Genomic DNA, 16,607 nt, shown 5'->3' with positions numbered 1-16,607 from the left:
TTTTTCTTTTAATTTCAGACGATTTAGCTTTGCCTCGAGAGGTGAAGACTTGCAACTCTTTTGGTGATCTGTCGCAGTGGGTTTAAGTCAAGAATCACATGTGCAGTATGCAACGCGAAAGCTCTTTTCCACTCGCTCATTGCGAGAACGTTGCCACCTGTTGCTAGCGTACTTCGTCGCCCAGGATCGCGCTAACCTTAGAAGGTATGTATCAAGTTTCTGATATCATCAGGAATGGTGTCGATGTTCAGCGTGCCGTTTCTTGATGCATACACCCTGCTTCGCGGTTCACGTCGATGGGGCGTCTCGGTATCTGTCCAGTCCAAATAGAGCAAACAGTACAGAATACTAGAGCAGGCTATGACGAAATATTCAACGTCCGTACAGCTCTTCTAACGCATATCGCACTCAACAACAAAGGTAGGTTGCATAGACATATTCTCCTGAACACAGCAGCAGACGACATTCACTTTAAACGCTCAAGATTGGCGGTAGGTATGCCGGATATACTTTTTTCAATCTGAACGCAGCAGCAGACGATCCCATTCATTCACAATCGGCACCACTGGCAGTACTATGATAGGAAAAGAAACACTATGACAGGAACACTGCGATGATGCAGACGATGCGATAGAGTTAAAGTGAGCTAGCAACAAAACCAGAACCGTCTCGGTCTGGTTGACTTGACCTGACCTACGTAGTTAATAAAAGTAAAAAGGAAGGTTTTTGATTATGCACATATAGCGTGCTGCACAATTAGAGGCGTGGTGTAGAATGCTTCTCCCAACTAAACCGCGGAATCCTCGCAGTTCAAATTTTGCACCGAAATGGTATTTTGTTGCTAGTATTTTGTAATACCAAATTTGTTTGGGGTATGTGCCTGATTAGGTCAAAAGAAGTCAGATGTTCCGATCTTATGAGGCGGCGACAACGCCAGACGAGCAGCTGCCCCAACAATGGTACTAGTGGCGCCACCTCAGCTGCTTACAACAACTCAAACATTCTGCCAGAAACGTCTGCTACAGAGTTGTTGTAGCAGCATGAGGTGGCGCCACCAGTACCATCGCTGCTGCAGCGGCTCGTCTGGCGTCGTCGCCGCCGCATAAGACCGGAACATCTAACTTCTTTTGGACGAATCAGGCAAGTACCCCAATCAAATTTGGTATTACAAAATACTAGCGACAAAATGCCCTTTCTGTGCCAAATTTGAACTGCGAGGTTTCCACCGTTTAGCTGGGAGAAGCATTTTACATCGCGCCTCTAATTGTGCAACGCGCTGTATATGGCATTGCATTACTTTTCGAAGTCTCGCGTACTCGTGGGCTTCCGTACAACTAAAACTCTCTCTGCGGCACGGAAGCAACGCAGGCCTTTGCGTTCCACAGGGAACGCAGGATATGCATACGTAACGCGCACTACGCAGTCCTAAAACTCTCTACTACCTGTCCTAAGTAGATATATTCGCCTAATACTTCCAGTACTTCGCTACCTAATGTAAACTGCTGTTCCTTTCCGAGGCTGTTGAACGTTACCTTAGTCTTCTGCATATTGATTTTCAAGCCTACCTTTCTACTTTTCCTGTCTAGGTCATCAATCATTATTTGCAGTTCATCCCCCGAGTTGCTTAGCAAGGCAATGTCATCAGCAAATCGCAGATTACTGAGGTATTGTCCATCTACCCTTATCCCTAACTGCTCCCATTCCAAGTCTTTGAATACTTCCTCTAAGCAAGCTGTGAATAGTACTGGGGAGATCGTGTCTCCTTGCCTAACACCTTTCTTTATTGGAATTTTGTTACTTTCTTTATGCAGAACTGTGGTTGCTGTGCAGCCACTTTATATATCTTCCAGCACTTTCACGTACGGCTCGTCTACCCCCTGTTTTCGCAATGCCTGCATCACCGCCGAGGTTTCAACTGAGTCAAATGCTTTTTCGTAATCAATGAATGCTATGTATAAGGGCTGGTTATATTCCGAGGATTTTTCTATCACCTGATTGATGGTATGGATATGATCGATAGTAGAGTACCGTTTCCGAAAACCTGCTTGATCCTTTGCTTGATCGCAGTCTAAGGTTGTCCTAATTCTATTAGCGATTACCTTTGCAGATACCTTATACGTAACAGACAGTAAGCTGATTGGTCTGTAATTTGTAAGGTCCTTAGAGTCCCCTTTCTTATGAATGAGGATAATGTTTGCATTCTTCCATGGTACCGGTACGTCGATGACACCAGGCACTGCGTACACAGGGTGGCCAGCTTTTCGAACACGATATCCCCTCCGTCCTTCAGCAAATCTGTAATTATCCGATCCTCTCCAGCTGATTTCCCCCCTTTTCATAGTTTCTAATGCTTTCTTGACGTCGTCCTTCGTAACTGGTTGAACGTCTGACTGTTTTTCCCTACCGTCAATCTCCTTGCAGTCCTTACTACTTTGGCTACTGTAGAGGTCTGTATAGAACTCCTCGGCTACTTTCACTATCTTGTCCATATTCGTGATGACGTTGCCCTCCTTGCCCTTATCGCATACATCTGGTTTTTGCCTATGCACAATTTCTTCTTTACCGCTTTAAGGCTTCCCCCGTTCTTTACAGCATGTTCAATTTTCTCAGTGTTATACTTCCTTATATCGGCCACCTTGCGCTTATTGATTGGTTTTAATATCAATCAATCAATCAATCATTTATTTCAAGAAATATACAAATTGCAAAAATGTCCAATAGCCAAAGCTAGTATAGGCCCGTACATACATACATACATATACACAGCAGTAGAGACACGCTAAAGGACATGTAACAAATGTTTTAAGGCTTATAACAAGCAAACGTAACAATCAATTAGCACACAAAGTAAAGTACAAAAAAAAAACATAACAGCAAAGCAATGAAACGCAGGCATGCACATACACAAATTATTTTAGGCGACTTGCATAGCTGAGAGATCACGGAATACAGTTCCCTATCTGAAGAAAATGGTTGGTTTGTGGGGTTTAACGTCCCAAAGCGACTCAGGCTATGAGAGACGCCGTAGTGGAGGACTCCGGAAATTTCGACCAACTGGGGTTCTTTAACGTGCACTCACATCGCACAGCACACGGGCGCCTTGCTTCTCGCCTGCAGCGAAAAGCGGCCGCCTAGGCCAGGATTCGACGAGCGCCGTAACCACTGCGTCACCCCGGCGGGGCCTGAAGATAATGAATACAACCAAGACACACACATTTGGTAGCGCCAGAAATGTTAGCATTTCTTATCTCTTTTATTTAGTGAAATAATAATACAATTCTGTCAAAATAAAATCTTTTGATGGAAAATAAAAAGTTATTTGCCATTTTAATTTCAAGTGAAATATTATTCCATATTTTTACACCGACATACTGTATTAGGCGCTGGCCGTAAAAGTTTCTTTTGATAGGAAGGTTAAAGTTTAGATTGCTTGCATTTCTGGTGTTCCTGTTGGGTGTAACAAATATTGTAATTGGTAAAGGGTGAGCATTCAGGAGAATGGCATTTACTACAGAGCAAACTTTCATTTCCGACGCAAGAGTAAAAGGGAGTATATGTAGCTCTGAGAACAATAAAGGTGTAGATGAGTGCCAGTGCGAGAAGGTCATTATACGGCTCTTTTTTGAAGACGAATGATGGGATCTAAGTATGTCTTAAATGTGAATGCCCACGGCTCGCTGCAATAGATAAGGTGAGAATGAAATATGGCAAAGTGAACCATTTTTAATATACGGGTACAGAAATATAATCGTGTTCGAAAAAGAATATAACAAGCTGAAGCAAGTTTCGAACACAGATTTGTAATGTGTTCTTTAAAGTTCAACTGGTTGTCAATTGTAATACCTAAATAATTTATTGATTCTGTCTCATCCAAGGCTGCTCCATCAATTAAAATATTGAGGCTAGAAGAATTAAAGAACTTATTTCTGGGACGAAATAGAACAAATTTTGTTTTTGATTTATTTAGCGTGAGTTTATTGCAGTTAAACCATTCGTCTATTCCACATGCTTCGGAATTAATTACTGCTTCCAATTTTAAAAGTAACTTGCCTGAAAATATTACTGCCGTGTCATCACCGTAAAGAACAGCCTTAGATGAAGATAAAATCTGAGGGAGATCATTAATATATAAAGAGAACAAAATAGGGCCTAGAACAGAGCCTTGGGGCACGCCCGTTTCAACTGTTTAAAGGGGGGAGGAAAAACTATGAAGATAAACGTATTGCTTCCTGTTTGAGAGATAACTAGCAAAAAAGTCAAGTGTGGACCCGAGGAATCCGTAGTGTTCAAGCTTTTTCAACAGAATAGAGTAACTAACAGTATCGAAAGCTTTTTTTAAACCAAGAAACAATACAACCGGAATTTCAATATTGTGTAAAGATGTATATATAGACTGTGTAAGTTTGAGAACCGCTGTGGATGTAGATCGGAAGCCATGCTGACATTGAGAAACAATATTATTTTCTTTCAAATAATAGCGTACTTGTATTGCTATAGCTTTTTCAAAAATTGTATTTATTACACTAAGCACCGATATTGGACGATAGCTGCCTGGATCATTGTTATCATCGTTTTTATATACAGGTGATGACTTTTGCTATTTTCAGTATGTCGGGATAAATACTTTTCTATATTGCGTGATTAAATGTATGGAGCAAAAGGGGTGCAACAATCTCAACATTATCTTTCACAACTTTCACTGGTATCCCGTGTGGCCCTGTAGCTTTGGCGCTACTCAAGCTTCCAATTATATCAGTAAGTGTAAGTGCAGTTAGTGTAAAGCTGCTATTGGCAGGCCCCGAATGGAGTAAGTGGTATATGTTGTGCCAGCTGGTAAAATATGCATTAAATCTCAATGCTGTGTCATTATTTACTACATCGGGATAGACGTACCTTGTAGGAGGCTTGCCAATTACATCATTTATCACATTCCATATTCGTTTAGTGTTCCTATTAGCTCGTTCAATAAGCGGCGTTTTATATTCTTTTTTCCTCCTTATCATGGACAGCACTGAATTTCGAGCAATGCGAAATTGCTGCAAATAATACACATTCTCTTTCTGCTTCTTCCACTTACTGTACCAAGTATCCTTTTCTTTTATTGCTCTCAGTATCGTCTCGGTCATCCAAGGATTAAGAGTCCTGTCGTATTTTCTTTGATAATAAATTGTGCATTCAGATATTGTAGTCTTCAATACATTTACAAAATTTGCACACTCTGAGTGCACATCAGCATAAAATACACTTTCTGGATTCAGTAGCTGCAGTTTTCTTTTTAACAAAACGTTATTAAGTCGGGTGGTCTTAGAACGCGAGTGATTAGTACCTTGTTGTACCCTATGTAAAGTGCAAATACTGGAGAATGGTCAGTAATTATTGTATCATACACACCTGATGTAATATTTTCGATATTGCATAAAATATGATCTAGTATTGTAGCAGCTGTAGATGTTATCCTGGTGGGTTCCAGTATTGTGTTTTTGAAGTTAACAGTTAACAGATATCTCGGCCAATTCAATCTGGTCTGTTGGATTGGAAGCTTTCATACTCTGGCGTTTCTTAATCAAATCTTTCGTCTCCTTAGACAGCTTGCCGGTATCCTCTCTAACTATCCTACCGCCTACTTCTACCGCACATTCAGTAATGATATCTCTGAAATTATTGTTCATTGCTTCTAGGGTAATGTCGCCATTCTCGTTTAGAGCTGAATATCTATTCTGTAGCGAGATCCTGAACTATTCGGCCCTCCCGCTCACCGCTAATTCGTTGATGGGTTTCTAGCTAGCACAGAACCAGGTTAATTGGAGAAATATGGGAGAGGCCTGCGCCCTGTAGTGGGTATAGTTAGGCTGATGATGATGATGATGATGTCAGTTATAACGCATTTGTTTTGCATCTTAAGTACAGGTGCCAACTAATGAATAATTAAATTGAAATAGACAGAATACATTGCATATGGCCTTTTTCCCTAAGGGGATTCGTGGAGTGGGCGCAACAGTTTTCACTGATCTTCCCACACACACACACACACAAAAAGGTCAGGTGACCTACAATTTCAAATATGTTTTATCAGAGTGGTGTGACTGACCGACGGCTTTCTTTTGTAGGCCGCTCACAGCAGGCGCTGTGCGTTCAAGTGTTCCGCGTCGAGCCCGCTGAGGCCACTGTTCGGGCGATTGTGTCTACCCCCGTGCCTCTGCGCCGCCACCGTAGCCTCCATTGGAGCGGGTGAGTGTGCCGGATTTGAGCGCCCCCTGAGTGGGAGGCATCGGGAGCCAGTCAATGAGGTGCTATTCAGGTTCAGGCCAATGTGCTGTCAAAGTCAGATAGCAGACGATCTATTTTTCTGTGACAGCCTTTGTGTAGCCGATCAAAAACGTGTGACTAGCGTGGATGGACGGACGGGGAGCATCCCTCTTGTAGATAGGTGGTGGCAGTTTCCACTTTGCTAGTCTTTTTTCTGCCTAGAATTTTGTATGCTGTTACAAATCCGTCAACTCTTCATTTCAGCTAGCAGAGCTTTTTTTTTTTTTTTACCTACTCAATCTTATATGTGCTCTTTAGCCTCCAGACTCCCAGCCACTTTTTGCTATCGACCAACCAGATCCATTCATCCGTCCACTGGCATAAGTACACCCTGGACGTATGGCACAGTGGCTCTGCTTGCATGCATTCTACAACAAGCTATTATAATATGTTCAGTTGTTTCTACGGATTTATCACACACTGCGCATGTGTCATTTTAGTTAAATTTCTTTTTGTAGCCGCGTGTAGTAAGGCAACCGGATGCAGCCTCAAAAAATAGGACTTGAGTGAAAACAGCGCGAAAGAAGCCCGAAGCGAAGAAGGGACAGGAAAGAGCGCTGACTGACGACTGAATTTTATTGAACTAAGCTCGTACAATATATACGAAGGCAGTGGAAAAGATAAGCAGATGCCGTCAACGTCACATGGAGGTAAAGAGCCAAAAAGCGATAAAAACATAACAGGGTGATAAAGCTAAAAGTGTGCTGATTTCAACAAGAGATGAAAACAAAATGAAGAAGTTAAACTTGATGACAAAAACATTAAAAGCAACATGCATGGTGTAAAGAGCCAAAAAAAAAACGGTAAAAGTTACAAGTCAACTGACTTCGAAAATGGATGAAAACAAAGTGAAAAAAGTTACACTTGAAGACATAAACAGTCAATGAAACATGGTGTGAAAAACCATAAAACAGATAAAACATCGCTAGCAGGTAACAAGTATAAAACCGATAAAAACTGACGAAATGAAATTGTGGAAATGATAAAAACTGATAGATGGATGCAAGAGTTGGACGGTGAAAAAGGCTGACCGCCGAAGAATTAACGCGTTTGAATTGTGGTGCTGGCGAAGACTCTTGAGAGTTCCTTGGACTGCCAGAGGATCAAATCAGTCCATATTGTCGACCATAAACCTGACTGCTTTTTGGAGGGTCAAATTATTAAAAAGCTCAGCTACTTTGGTCATCTGATGAGAAGAGAGGAGTGGCTGGAGAAAGATTTGATATTGGGAAAGGTTGAGGGCCGCCGGAGAAGGGGTAGGCAGCGAACGCGATGGTTAGATGGCATCCTCGAGGCACTGCAGATGAAGTTATGTGATGTTAGGAAGATAGTGAGAGACCGGAAAGCGTGGCGTGACATGGTCCATAGGGTCACGAAGAGTCGGACACGACTGAACGACTGAACTGAACTGATAGAAAATGACCACGTGTGGATAAAAATTGCGCACAGACCTTCACGAAAAACGAAGAAATCAACGATTAAAACACGCGTAGTGAGCGAAAAACCTAACAAAGTTGTTCCAAGAAGGCAAGTTCACTCTCGTACAAAGAGTTTGAGGCATAGCTCACACAATCCGAGCCCTTTGTTTTTATAAAGAACGCTTCAACTCCCGGGCTACGCTATCCCTACTTCTATCTAGAACAACTGTTTCGCGTAAACGAGGCATGCTAAATTAGAGCCAGTGCCGTTTCCAAGTGAGCGCTCGTGTTCCCTTAAACGTTAGTTCAAGCACCTTCCGGTTTGTCCGATATAAACTTTGTCGCATGTAAGCGGAATCTGGTATATCACCCCTTACCTACACCTGACGAACATGTTAGCATGCTTCACGCCACAGGATTGTTCTCTATGGTTTTTCGTTGTTTATCCTATGACACAACGTAGGTAGCTTAGAAGGGGCAGAAAACACTACAGGAATCTTATACTTATTGGCAACTTTTTTCAAGTTATGGGCTACACGGTGGGAATACGGGACAGCGGTTGGTCTCGCCCTGCTGTTGCCTTCCTGGGTAACATTTGTCTTTTTGCCTTTAACGTTTTGGAGCAAAGCTTCAGTCACTGCCGATATCACTGTCTTCGGAAAACCTGCCCGTAGTAGCCGTGCTGCCTGCAGTTGGAAGCTTTCCTGCATGCAGTGCTCACATGATCTCATTATTGCAGAACCTAATCCTGATGTGGCTATCGCTCGTTTGACTATTTTTGAGTGAGCCGACTCGTAGGGCAACAGCCCTTTTTGACTCCGAGGTTTGTACATCAAACAGAATCTGTCTGGTTCCAAGGAGAGTTCCAATTTGTTGTTTTGTGGCAATTCACACGTGAATTCCAAACCATGGCTGAGTTCTTTAAACGTATCTAGAATTTCATTTGCAGCGGCTCTGTAAGTTGGTGCATCTTGCCTGCTTAAAACAACTAAAAAATCGTCGACATACCGGAAAACCTTTAGGACTTTGCTCTTCTCAAACCTATCATCCACACTCCTGTCCACTGCTGCGAGAAAGATATCACTTAACACAGGCGCTACGCAGGACCCAATGCAAATTCCTTTTTTCTGTATGTACACCTAATTGTCAAACTCAACCACTGTGGCACTAAGGTCGAATTCCAACAAAGATAAAATACTCTCATCGAAATACCGGCCGAATTTTGAAATGAAACACCTTTCTTTTCAATACAAGAGTGAACAGCCGGGAACAGATTTTTGTGTGGAATAGAATAGAAAAGGTCCTTAGCATCTACCGAAAACACGCTACCAATGCTTTTGCATGATTGAAAGAACGCAATAATTTCCGTCGAGTTCTTTGTTCCGAAGGGATCAACAAGGACAAGCGAGTTTAATTGCCTTAACAGGTATTGGCTAATGAGCTTTCGGTAAGCATAGCGCTCACTAACCATCGGGCTTCTTTCGCGCTGTTTTCACTCAAGTCACAATGAACCAACTATCCCAGCAAAAAGTTCTGCTCAAAAAATAGGGTTCTGCCTTTCCAGAATGACAAATACGGATTTCTTCCTGATTTGCCTTTTTCTCTTTCAAAATCTTTCTACACTCTTCTTCTTTCCCATAAAATTTATCAAATTTTTCTGTTCTGTGTCTTTGACTTGCTGCTTCGCGCTTCCGACATTGTGTCCTACATACTTACCGGTTTCTTTTCTACTCCTTTACCTCCATTTTGAGCCAAACACTTTTTAGGCATTTATATATTCTAGCTCCCGATCTGTTACTGTCAAGTTTTCTCACGATTTCTCCACCTAATATTTTACTCTCAGCTTCCCGTGCTTCGACAATGCTCTACCCATATCACCATTTACCACCTGATGTGTGGGTTTGCCTATCGTCCAACAGCCATCTGATTTATATCTAATCTCGACTTTACCACTGCTTTCTGGCTTTACACCGCATTCGCGAAGTACGTTCTGGCACCTTAAAGCTCTACCAAATGCTCCTAATACCTGTTGTATTCCCAAAATGCGATCTTTTCGACCTTTGCGATAATATACTGCTCGTGCTTTCCCGTGTATCGCTTACTCATACCCCGAAATATTTATGTTCTGCAACTCTGGATATTTCAATAATGTCGAAATTTGGGCTTGTTGGTTCATACTTCCAATCTGTAGCGCGCACAAGACGAGGGACTCGGAGCGAGAGGACACACACAGCGCTGTGTGTGTCCTCTCGTTCTCAGTCCCTCGTCGTGTGTGCGCTACATATTGGAAGTCTGGATATGTCTTGGTATTGTATTTTGTAAAACAGTTATTCCCGACTTCGCTAAAACTGAAGCCTAGAGTGTCCCTTTGATATCCACTAGAATTATCGTTTTCAATTATTCCTGGCTATCTACTAATATGTGCATTGCGCCAATATCTACTAAATGCTTAATAGCGCAAGAACGTCGGAGGGCGCTGAAGAAAAGAGCTGAAGGAAAAAAGGGTAAAAATGATCGAAACATTAAAAAACGAAATTGGTTTGAAATAAGTGCTTGAAAGCACTTATTTTATGAAGCGTAGCAGGGGGCGGCAGAAAGTTAGGTGGGCGGATGCGATTAAGAAGTTCGCAGGGGTCAAGTGGATGCAGCTAGCACAGAACCGGGTTAAGTGGAGAAATATGGGAGAGGCCTTCGCCCTGCAGTGGGTATAATAAGGCTGATGATGATGATGATGATGAAGTGCTTGAAAAATTGAAGATAAACCAGACAATGAGTGTTCTCCCTTTAGAAGATGCGTGGCTTCTTCTAGCGGGCTTGACACAAAACACCACAGACTCGCGCGGCTCTCGCCAGGTTATAGCAAACGAGTCTTGAGCCTCAATTTTTTATTTTGATTTATAGTGCAAAATGCGTCTCAGAAACAGGTAATGAATGCGGTTTATTGTCTGGTGTTTAACGTCCCAAATCGAATCAGGCTATGAGAGATGCCTTACTTTAACCTGCACTGACATTGCACCGCACACAAGCGCCTTGCTTTTCTCCACTGAGAAGTGGCCGCCGCGGCCGGAATTAGGTCCCGCATCCTTGGGCCGAACAATCGAGTGCCCTACCCACTGCACCATTGCGGCGGGGCACAAACGAACGCGAGGATATTACGAAGACGAGGAATAAGTAGGCGAGAATATCACGAAGACGAGGATAAGGACGACGAAGTGCCGCTGTGCTGATCGAGCTCGCTTGTGGAGGCCTAGACTGGCCGTGCAACTTCGAGAGGGCTATTATCGCTGTTAAAACACAGTAAAAACCCCCTTTCAAAACGAACAAGCAGCAACACAATTGGTAGTAAGACAAATGCAGGGGGCAGCTGTAGCGTAGAGGTAGAGCCTTACGTGCAAGAGCACCGACGCTCAAAATCCCGGTACCTTGCAATTGTCCATCGGATGCGAACGGATCCTGGTGAACACCTCTGGAAACCAACTCTTTCATCAGAACAGATAGATAGATGGATTTATTGAAAGGAAAAGGCGAGCATGTTATGTCGTCGAGGTTTACCGGACCGATGAGAACTAGGAGCAGGGTTCCTTGTCAATAAGGATATAGGTGGTACAATAGATGAATTATATAGCATCCAGGAGAGCGTCGCCAGCATCGTAATTAGGCATAGTAAGCAGTATAACCTGAAGGATTTTACACGCTTACATGGACATGATGACCAGGCTATTGAAAGCTTCCACTAAGAGGTAGAAACATCGATGGGGAAAGTGAAAACGCAGTTTACTGATGGGCGACTTCAGTGCCAATGCAGGCACAGAGCAGGCTGGAGACCGGACTGTGGTTGACCATGGCATTGGTTTTAGGAACAGCAGATAGGAGTTATTAGTTCGCATTGCGAGAATCATGAATGCTCTAACGTGCTTTATTGTAGTGCGAGCTTGCTTACTAGAGCTAGGTCAAGATAGCCGCCTGCAGGTCCTCGCTCGAACAGCTGGTGCTCGCATCTGTTGCCGGCGCCACGTCATCTTCTTTAGACTCCAGGAGAAGAGGGAGTCATCCTGGCACTTAAGGGGACAACAAAACGTCTCGGTCCTTGTAGGGTTGTAATCGAGAGACATGGGTAGTCTCACGTCGTCAAAGATCTGGCGAAGGCATGACGGGCTCAACGGATCAAGTGCGCTCAGGTATTTCGGAAGCAGCTTGGAGAGGCCAGGTGATGCAGAAGGGGCACGTGGCCAAACACGGGCTTGTGGAAGAATTGTGGCCCTGATCTGAACGAACGCCTGCACTCCTAAGCGTATCTAGAGGCTTCAGAAAAATCGCACCGGTGAAGAAGTATGGCGTCGAGTGGTGAAGATAGCTCTACACACTAATCCAGTCGGAGTAAATAGGTTGTCCGCTACATCCTCCCTAAACGAGATTTGATTCAAAAGACTTGAGTAGGGTAAAAGTTTACCCCAATAAAAACTGAACACTTGCCGATGACCGCGGGAGTTCATTGGGGGTGGATTTTCACTCTTCAAAAACGGAACAGTTACGGCATGCAGCGCGAGGTCATATGGGGTAGATTTTCACTCCCAAATATGCGGAGCACATACCGCTGATATAGGAAGCAGATGCTCACTGCGAAAAATATGTTCCCTTGAGGCAAATATGAGACGTTTTACTGGAGCCTTTACAATGTCATTAGGTTCCATTCAAGTTCGCAATTGAAGAGCGCTCATCGCCGTCACGTGTAATTGTTCCTTTCTGTTGAATAAGAGATACGCTGTGCATGACGGCTTCGCGTAGGTGCTCGGCGCCACAATCTCACCCCACCGACGTCCTCAAAGAATTAAAGGCAGTGACCTTTGGCGTTGTTATCGTGCTCGTAAATTGTAGGCGGAGCAGCGCTATTTGGTTAGACTCTGTATGCGCAAAAGGGCCTGTGTGTGGTATATAAACTTGATATATTCTGCCAACATCTTTAAGTAGTGTGCTGCAAAGAGCAGAGCGAAGACGTCAAAAGAAAAGCGAATCGGATGCTGGCTTTGCTACATTGTGATGCCATACATACCCACCACATCGCAGCCACGCGCAGCAGTATTGCGCGGAAACAAAACGAGTCCGGCAGTTTACGCCTTGTAATTACGAAATTCAACCGAGCCTAATTGCAGTGGCAATGGCTGCCGTCTAAACATTCCATATAATCCGACGCTCTACCGTGCTTAGTTCCCGGCTGTGCAAAACATTACAGAAATCATACAAGTAACAGAGGATGTAACTGCAGAAACCATGTATAAAGCGCTTTTATTTAAACATGAGTTCACAATAAATGTAAAAAAAAGCTACCACACCGAATATGTGCAGCATTACGTTTCTGGACACAGAAAGGCAAATGTGCTTTCGATTCTACACAGCATTCATAACACAAGGATAAAATAATGAGAATACAGAATGTAAAAAAAATTATGCTGAAAGCAAACGTAAACATGAAAAGTTGTGGCAAAATATTTAGGCACCACGCTTTGGCATTCTAAACAAATACGATGGTTATTTAGCACCAGCGGCAGGAGGTAACAATTACGTATCAAGTGCTTCCTAATTTTAATTTGATAGCTAAAACGCGTTCCCCAATGTTATGCTCGGGAATGTGTAGTTGCATTTCAGTTAAAACGAAAAAGGGATGAGCGCGAAGAAAAGGCAGGGCAATAGAAATGCAACTCTTGTTTGACAGAAAACCAAGACATTGATAATTTTTATTCATGACAGTGATGTGTAATTCACAAAAGCAATTTTCTAGAGGAAACAGGCAACTTGAAACTATGGTGAATAAAAAGCTTATTGAATTTGACCACTCGTTACATGGCAGTTTTTGCTTGAAAGCCTCAAGAACTAGCTTCGTAAGCACTTCGGGTAACGCGCACAGAAGAAACATTTTTCTCCGGTGTCTGCAACTTAAAAAATAAAATAAGAAGCGGTGAGTTCAAAACATTAAGTTCCAGCACTGCGTGTACCCAGTTAGGCGATATCAGAAAAGACGGTTGACAATGGCTGCAGATGTTACATGTATGCACGGAAACAAAAAAGACAGTTACTCTTGAAATTGCTTAATTGAATAAAAACGCCGAAAACTATCTCCGCTGACAACAGCAAACATCAGTGCAGACATATGAGAAGAATAGCACTGAATGCGCTAGCTGGGAAATTTAACGCAGGTGCTTTGCTCACAATGCACTAACGATGCGTCGTTCGAACGCAGGCGTATAATCAAGGAAATGACAATAGCAACGAGTCCTTAAAACAGTATACCTGCTCTATTGTGCCCTTTTTTTTCTGTAGCACCATTATGCGCTTTTGACAGCAGGCTCGACGCGATTAAGACGCAAAACGAAAAAAATAAAATGAGATTTTGCACCCAAACACACAAATTCAAAAACACAGTTCCGCCCAGACTAGGTTTCCAGCATGTCATTACAAGGTAGAAATATTGCACAGATCAGGAGCGCGCATACAGAAGATATCAACAACGCCGAGTCACACCGCTCGATGGAAGCGGCCTGCTGCGTCGCCAGAAACCGGCAAGGGAGAGCCTGCGCTTCGAGTGAGGCGCCGACGGGGTAGGAGCCTGTTATTTGAAAAATATCAGAGCTCTGTTTCACAATTTGGCAACACTAATTTGTATGTACTGTCATTTCTAGTGTGAGCATGTCAGCATTTAGCGCTCGCTCGGAAAGGATGTATACTGGAGTGTACACCGAAAAACGTAATGTGACGGTAGTTCAACGCTGCCAAAATTTCTAAGCTGTTCAGCTGCCAGGGTAGCATAACCCGCCTTTAAATCACTATGTCGCCAATTTCATGCCTGTCATTTACATTCTGTAGTCCTGCATGCAGCTTGTATGCACGAAATTGATGTCAACCTAATCTAAGCTGCCAGCGCTATCCAATAAAAAAAATGTGGTCCTACCAGTGCCGGTCTTCTTCAAGGTGCTACGAATATGCACCGAAAGCATTTTGATCCCATTTTTATTTTCTGCTCGCGAACCCGTGTAATTTTGCTTGTTTGTGATTTTCAAACAAAGAACTCATATCGAGTGTTTCAGTTGTGAATCTAATTCTTATCTTCGATCACAAGAATGTTTCGCTAACTTGCAGCACATTCACTGTTGACATCATAATGTGAACTGTCGTAAGGTAGAAAAATGCATTTAGTAACGCGAAGTTGTGAAACGCTTCTTAGCGTAACTGCAACCGAGCTTCGCGAGCAGCTAGGTACTTTATTGCATGATCACACAAGAAAAGAAAAAGGAAGAAAATGGACACTCGCAGACGGACTATGCGATAGCCATAGTAGCTCCACTGTTGACATTTCCGACCAAGTTCGCTATCACACCTATCAGTAGGTGCATCAACTTACCTCAGATGTCTTGCATAGCTTGGGTATGGGTATGGTCATTGTTTTCACACATTAGCTGCACGTATTGTATACAGTGAGAAAACAATGTGTAGGTCAGGGTCGGAAAGGGATCGCAGACCACTTGAAGAGCTCCCGGACCCCCCGTTACATGGCATACAGCAGGGAACAACAAAACACAGTACATTGCAATTTTTCAATTATCAGAAAATTGGCTAATTATTTTAGACAAAACTTTTTCGCACATACAGCATATGCATACAGAATATTTTAAGATGATTTATTTTATGATTTCATCTTAAGGCGGATCAAATTTTTCACACACCGGTTTTGCAATTTCAATGTTCATAGAGTCTAGTTTATTTAATAAATTGGGCATATTGAATCGCAGCATCTGGTTTCTATAACAAGTGCGGCAAAAAGGGATAATAAACCACTGTATTTCGGAGTATATAAGCTGGTAGTGTTCGTGAGAGACAAGCTAAGTCTAGGAACACTCGATTAATATATTTTAGAAGATATTTTGTATCTGATTGCTAAGAAATATTTGTACAAGCTGTGAACTGGTATAATATGATATTGTAAAAATTGTTTATCGGTTGGAGCACGGTTGTCAACGTTGGCTATGTAACGGACAGCTTTTTTGTAACATGTATATTTTATGCATATTTGTTTCAGTTGTAGTTGCCCAACCAAAAAATAGCAGCTTAAGTGAGACAAAAATGAGGTTATATATTTTTATCTTGACGGAGACCACAAGGAAGTATCGAAATGTATGCAAGAATGCCAACGCACCTCGACAGATGAGTAATCATAATCATCATCATCAGCCTGACTATACCCACTGCAGGGCGAAGGCCTCTTCATATTTCTTCAATTAACCCGGTTCTGTGCTAGCTGCATGCATCCACTTGACCACTGCGAACATCTTAGCCTCATCAGCCCGCCCAACTTTCTACTGCCCCCTGCTGCGCTTTCCTACCCTTGTGATCCAGTTTGTGACCCTAAGCGACCATCAATTATCCTCTTTCCGCACTACATGTCCTGCCCATGCCCATTTCTTCATCTTGATTTCCACTAAAATGTCAGTTACGAGTTATTTCTCGGACCCACTCTGCACGCTTGCTATCTGTTAATGTTACCCCTACCATTTTTCGATAGCCTTCTGTGCTGTCCTTAGCTTATGTAGGATTCTCGTGGTTAGCCTCCACGTTTCAGCCCCATAGGTGAGTACAGGTAAGATGCAAATGTTATATACTTTCCTCTTGAGCGATACCGGTAAGCTGCTAGTCATAATCTGCGAGTGCTTGCCAAATGCGCTCCATCCAAATCTTATTCGTCTTGTTATTTCCTTTTCATGGTCCGGATCTGCGGTTACTACCTGTCCAAGTAGACATATTCGCCTACTACTTCCAGTGCTTCGCTACCTGACGTAAATTGCTGCTCCTTCCCGATGCTGTTGAACATTCCGTAGTCTTTTGCATAATTGATTT

The 16,607-nt window shown here is 42.9% G+C and overlaps 1 protein-coding gene across 1 annotated transcript in view; it reads left to right on the top strand.

Moving 5' to 3' along the window:
- Positions 1-16,607, top strand: part of LOC146210254 (WD repeat and HMG-box DNA-binding protein 1-like) — a 309,305-nt gene that overhangs the window by 197,361 nt on the left and 95,337 nt on the right. Inside the window, exon 5 of the mRNA XM_084582118.1 lies at positions 6,108-6,228. Within this exon, the coding sequence (XP_084438244.1) occupies positions 6,108-6,228 (121 nt within the window). The remainder of the gene's footprint in view (positions 1-6,107; positions 6,229-16,607) is intronic.

Source organism: Amblyomma maculatum, chromosome 1 (genome assembly GCF_055883805.1).
Source record: "Amblyomma maculatum isolate TAMU_Amacu chromosome 1, ASM5588380v1, whole genome shotgun sequence".
In the NCBI taxonomy this organism is placed as follows: Eukaryota; Metazoa; Arthropoda; class Arachnida; order Ixodida; family Ixodidae; genus Amblyomma; species Amblyomma maculatum.
The sequence above is the reverse complement of the archived record's forward strand: the minus strand, read 5'-3'. Positions and strand labels throughout refer to the sequence as shown.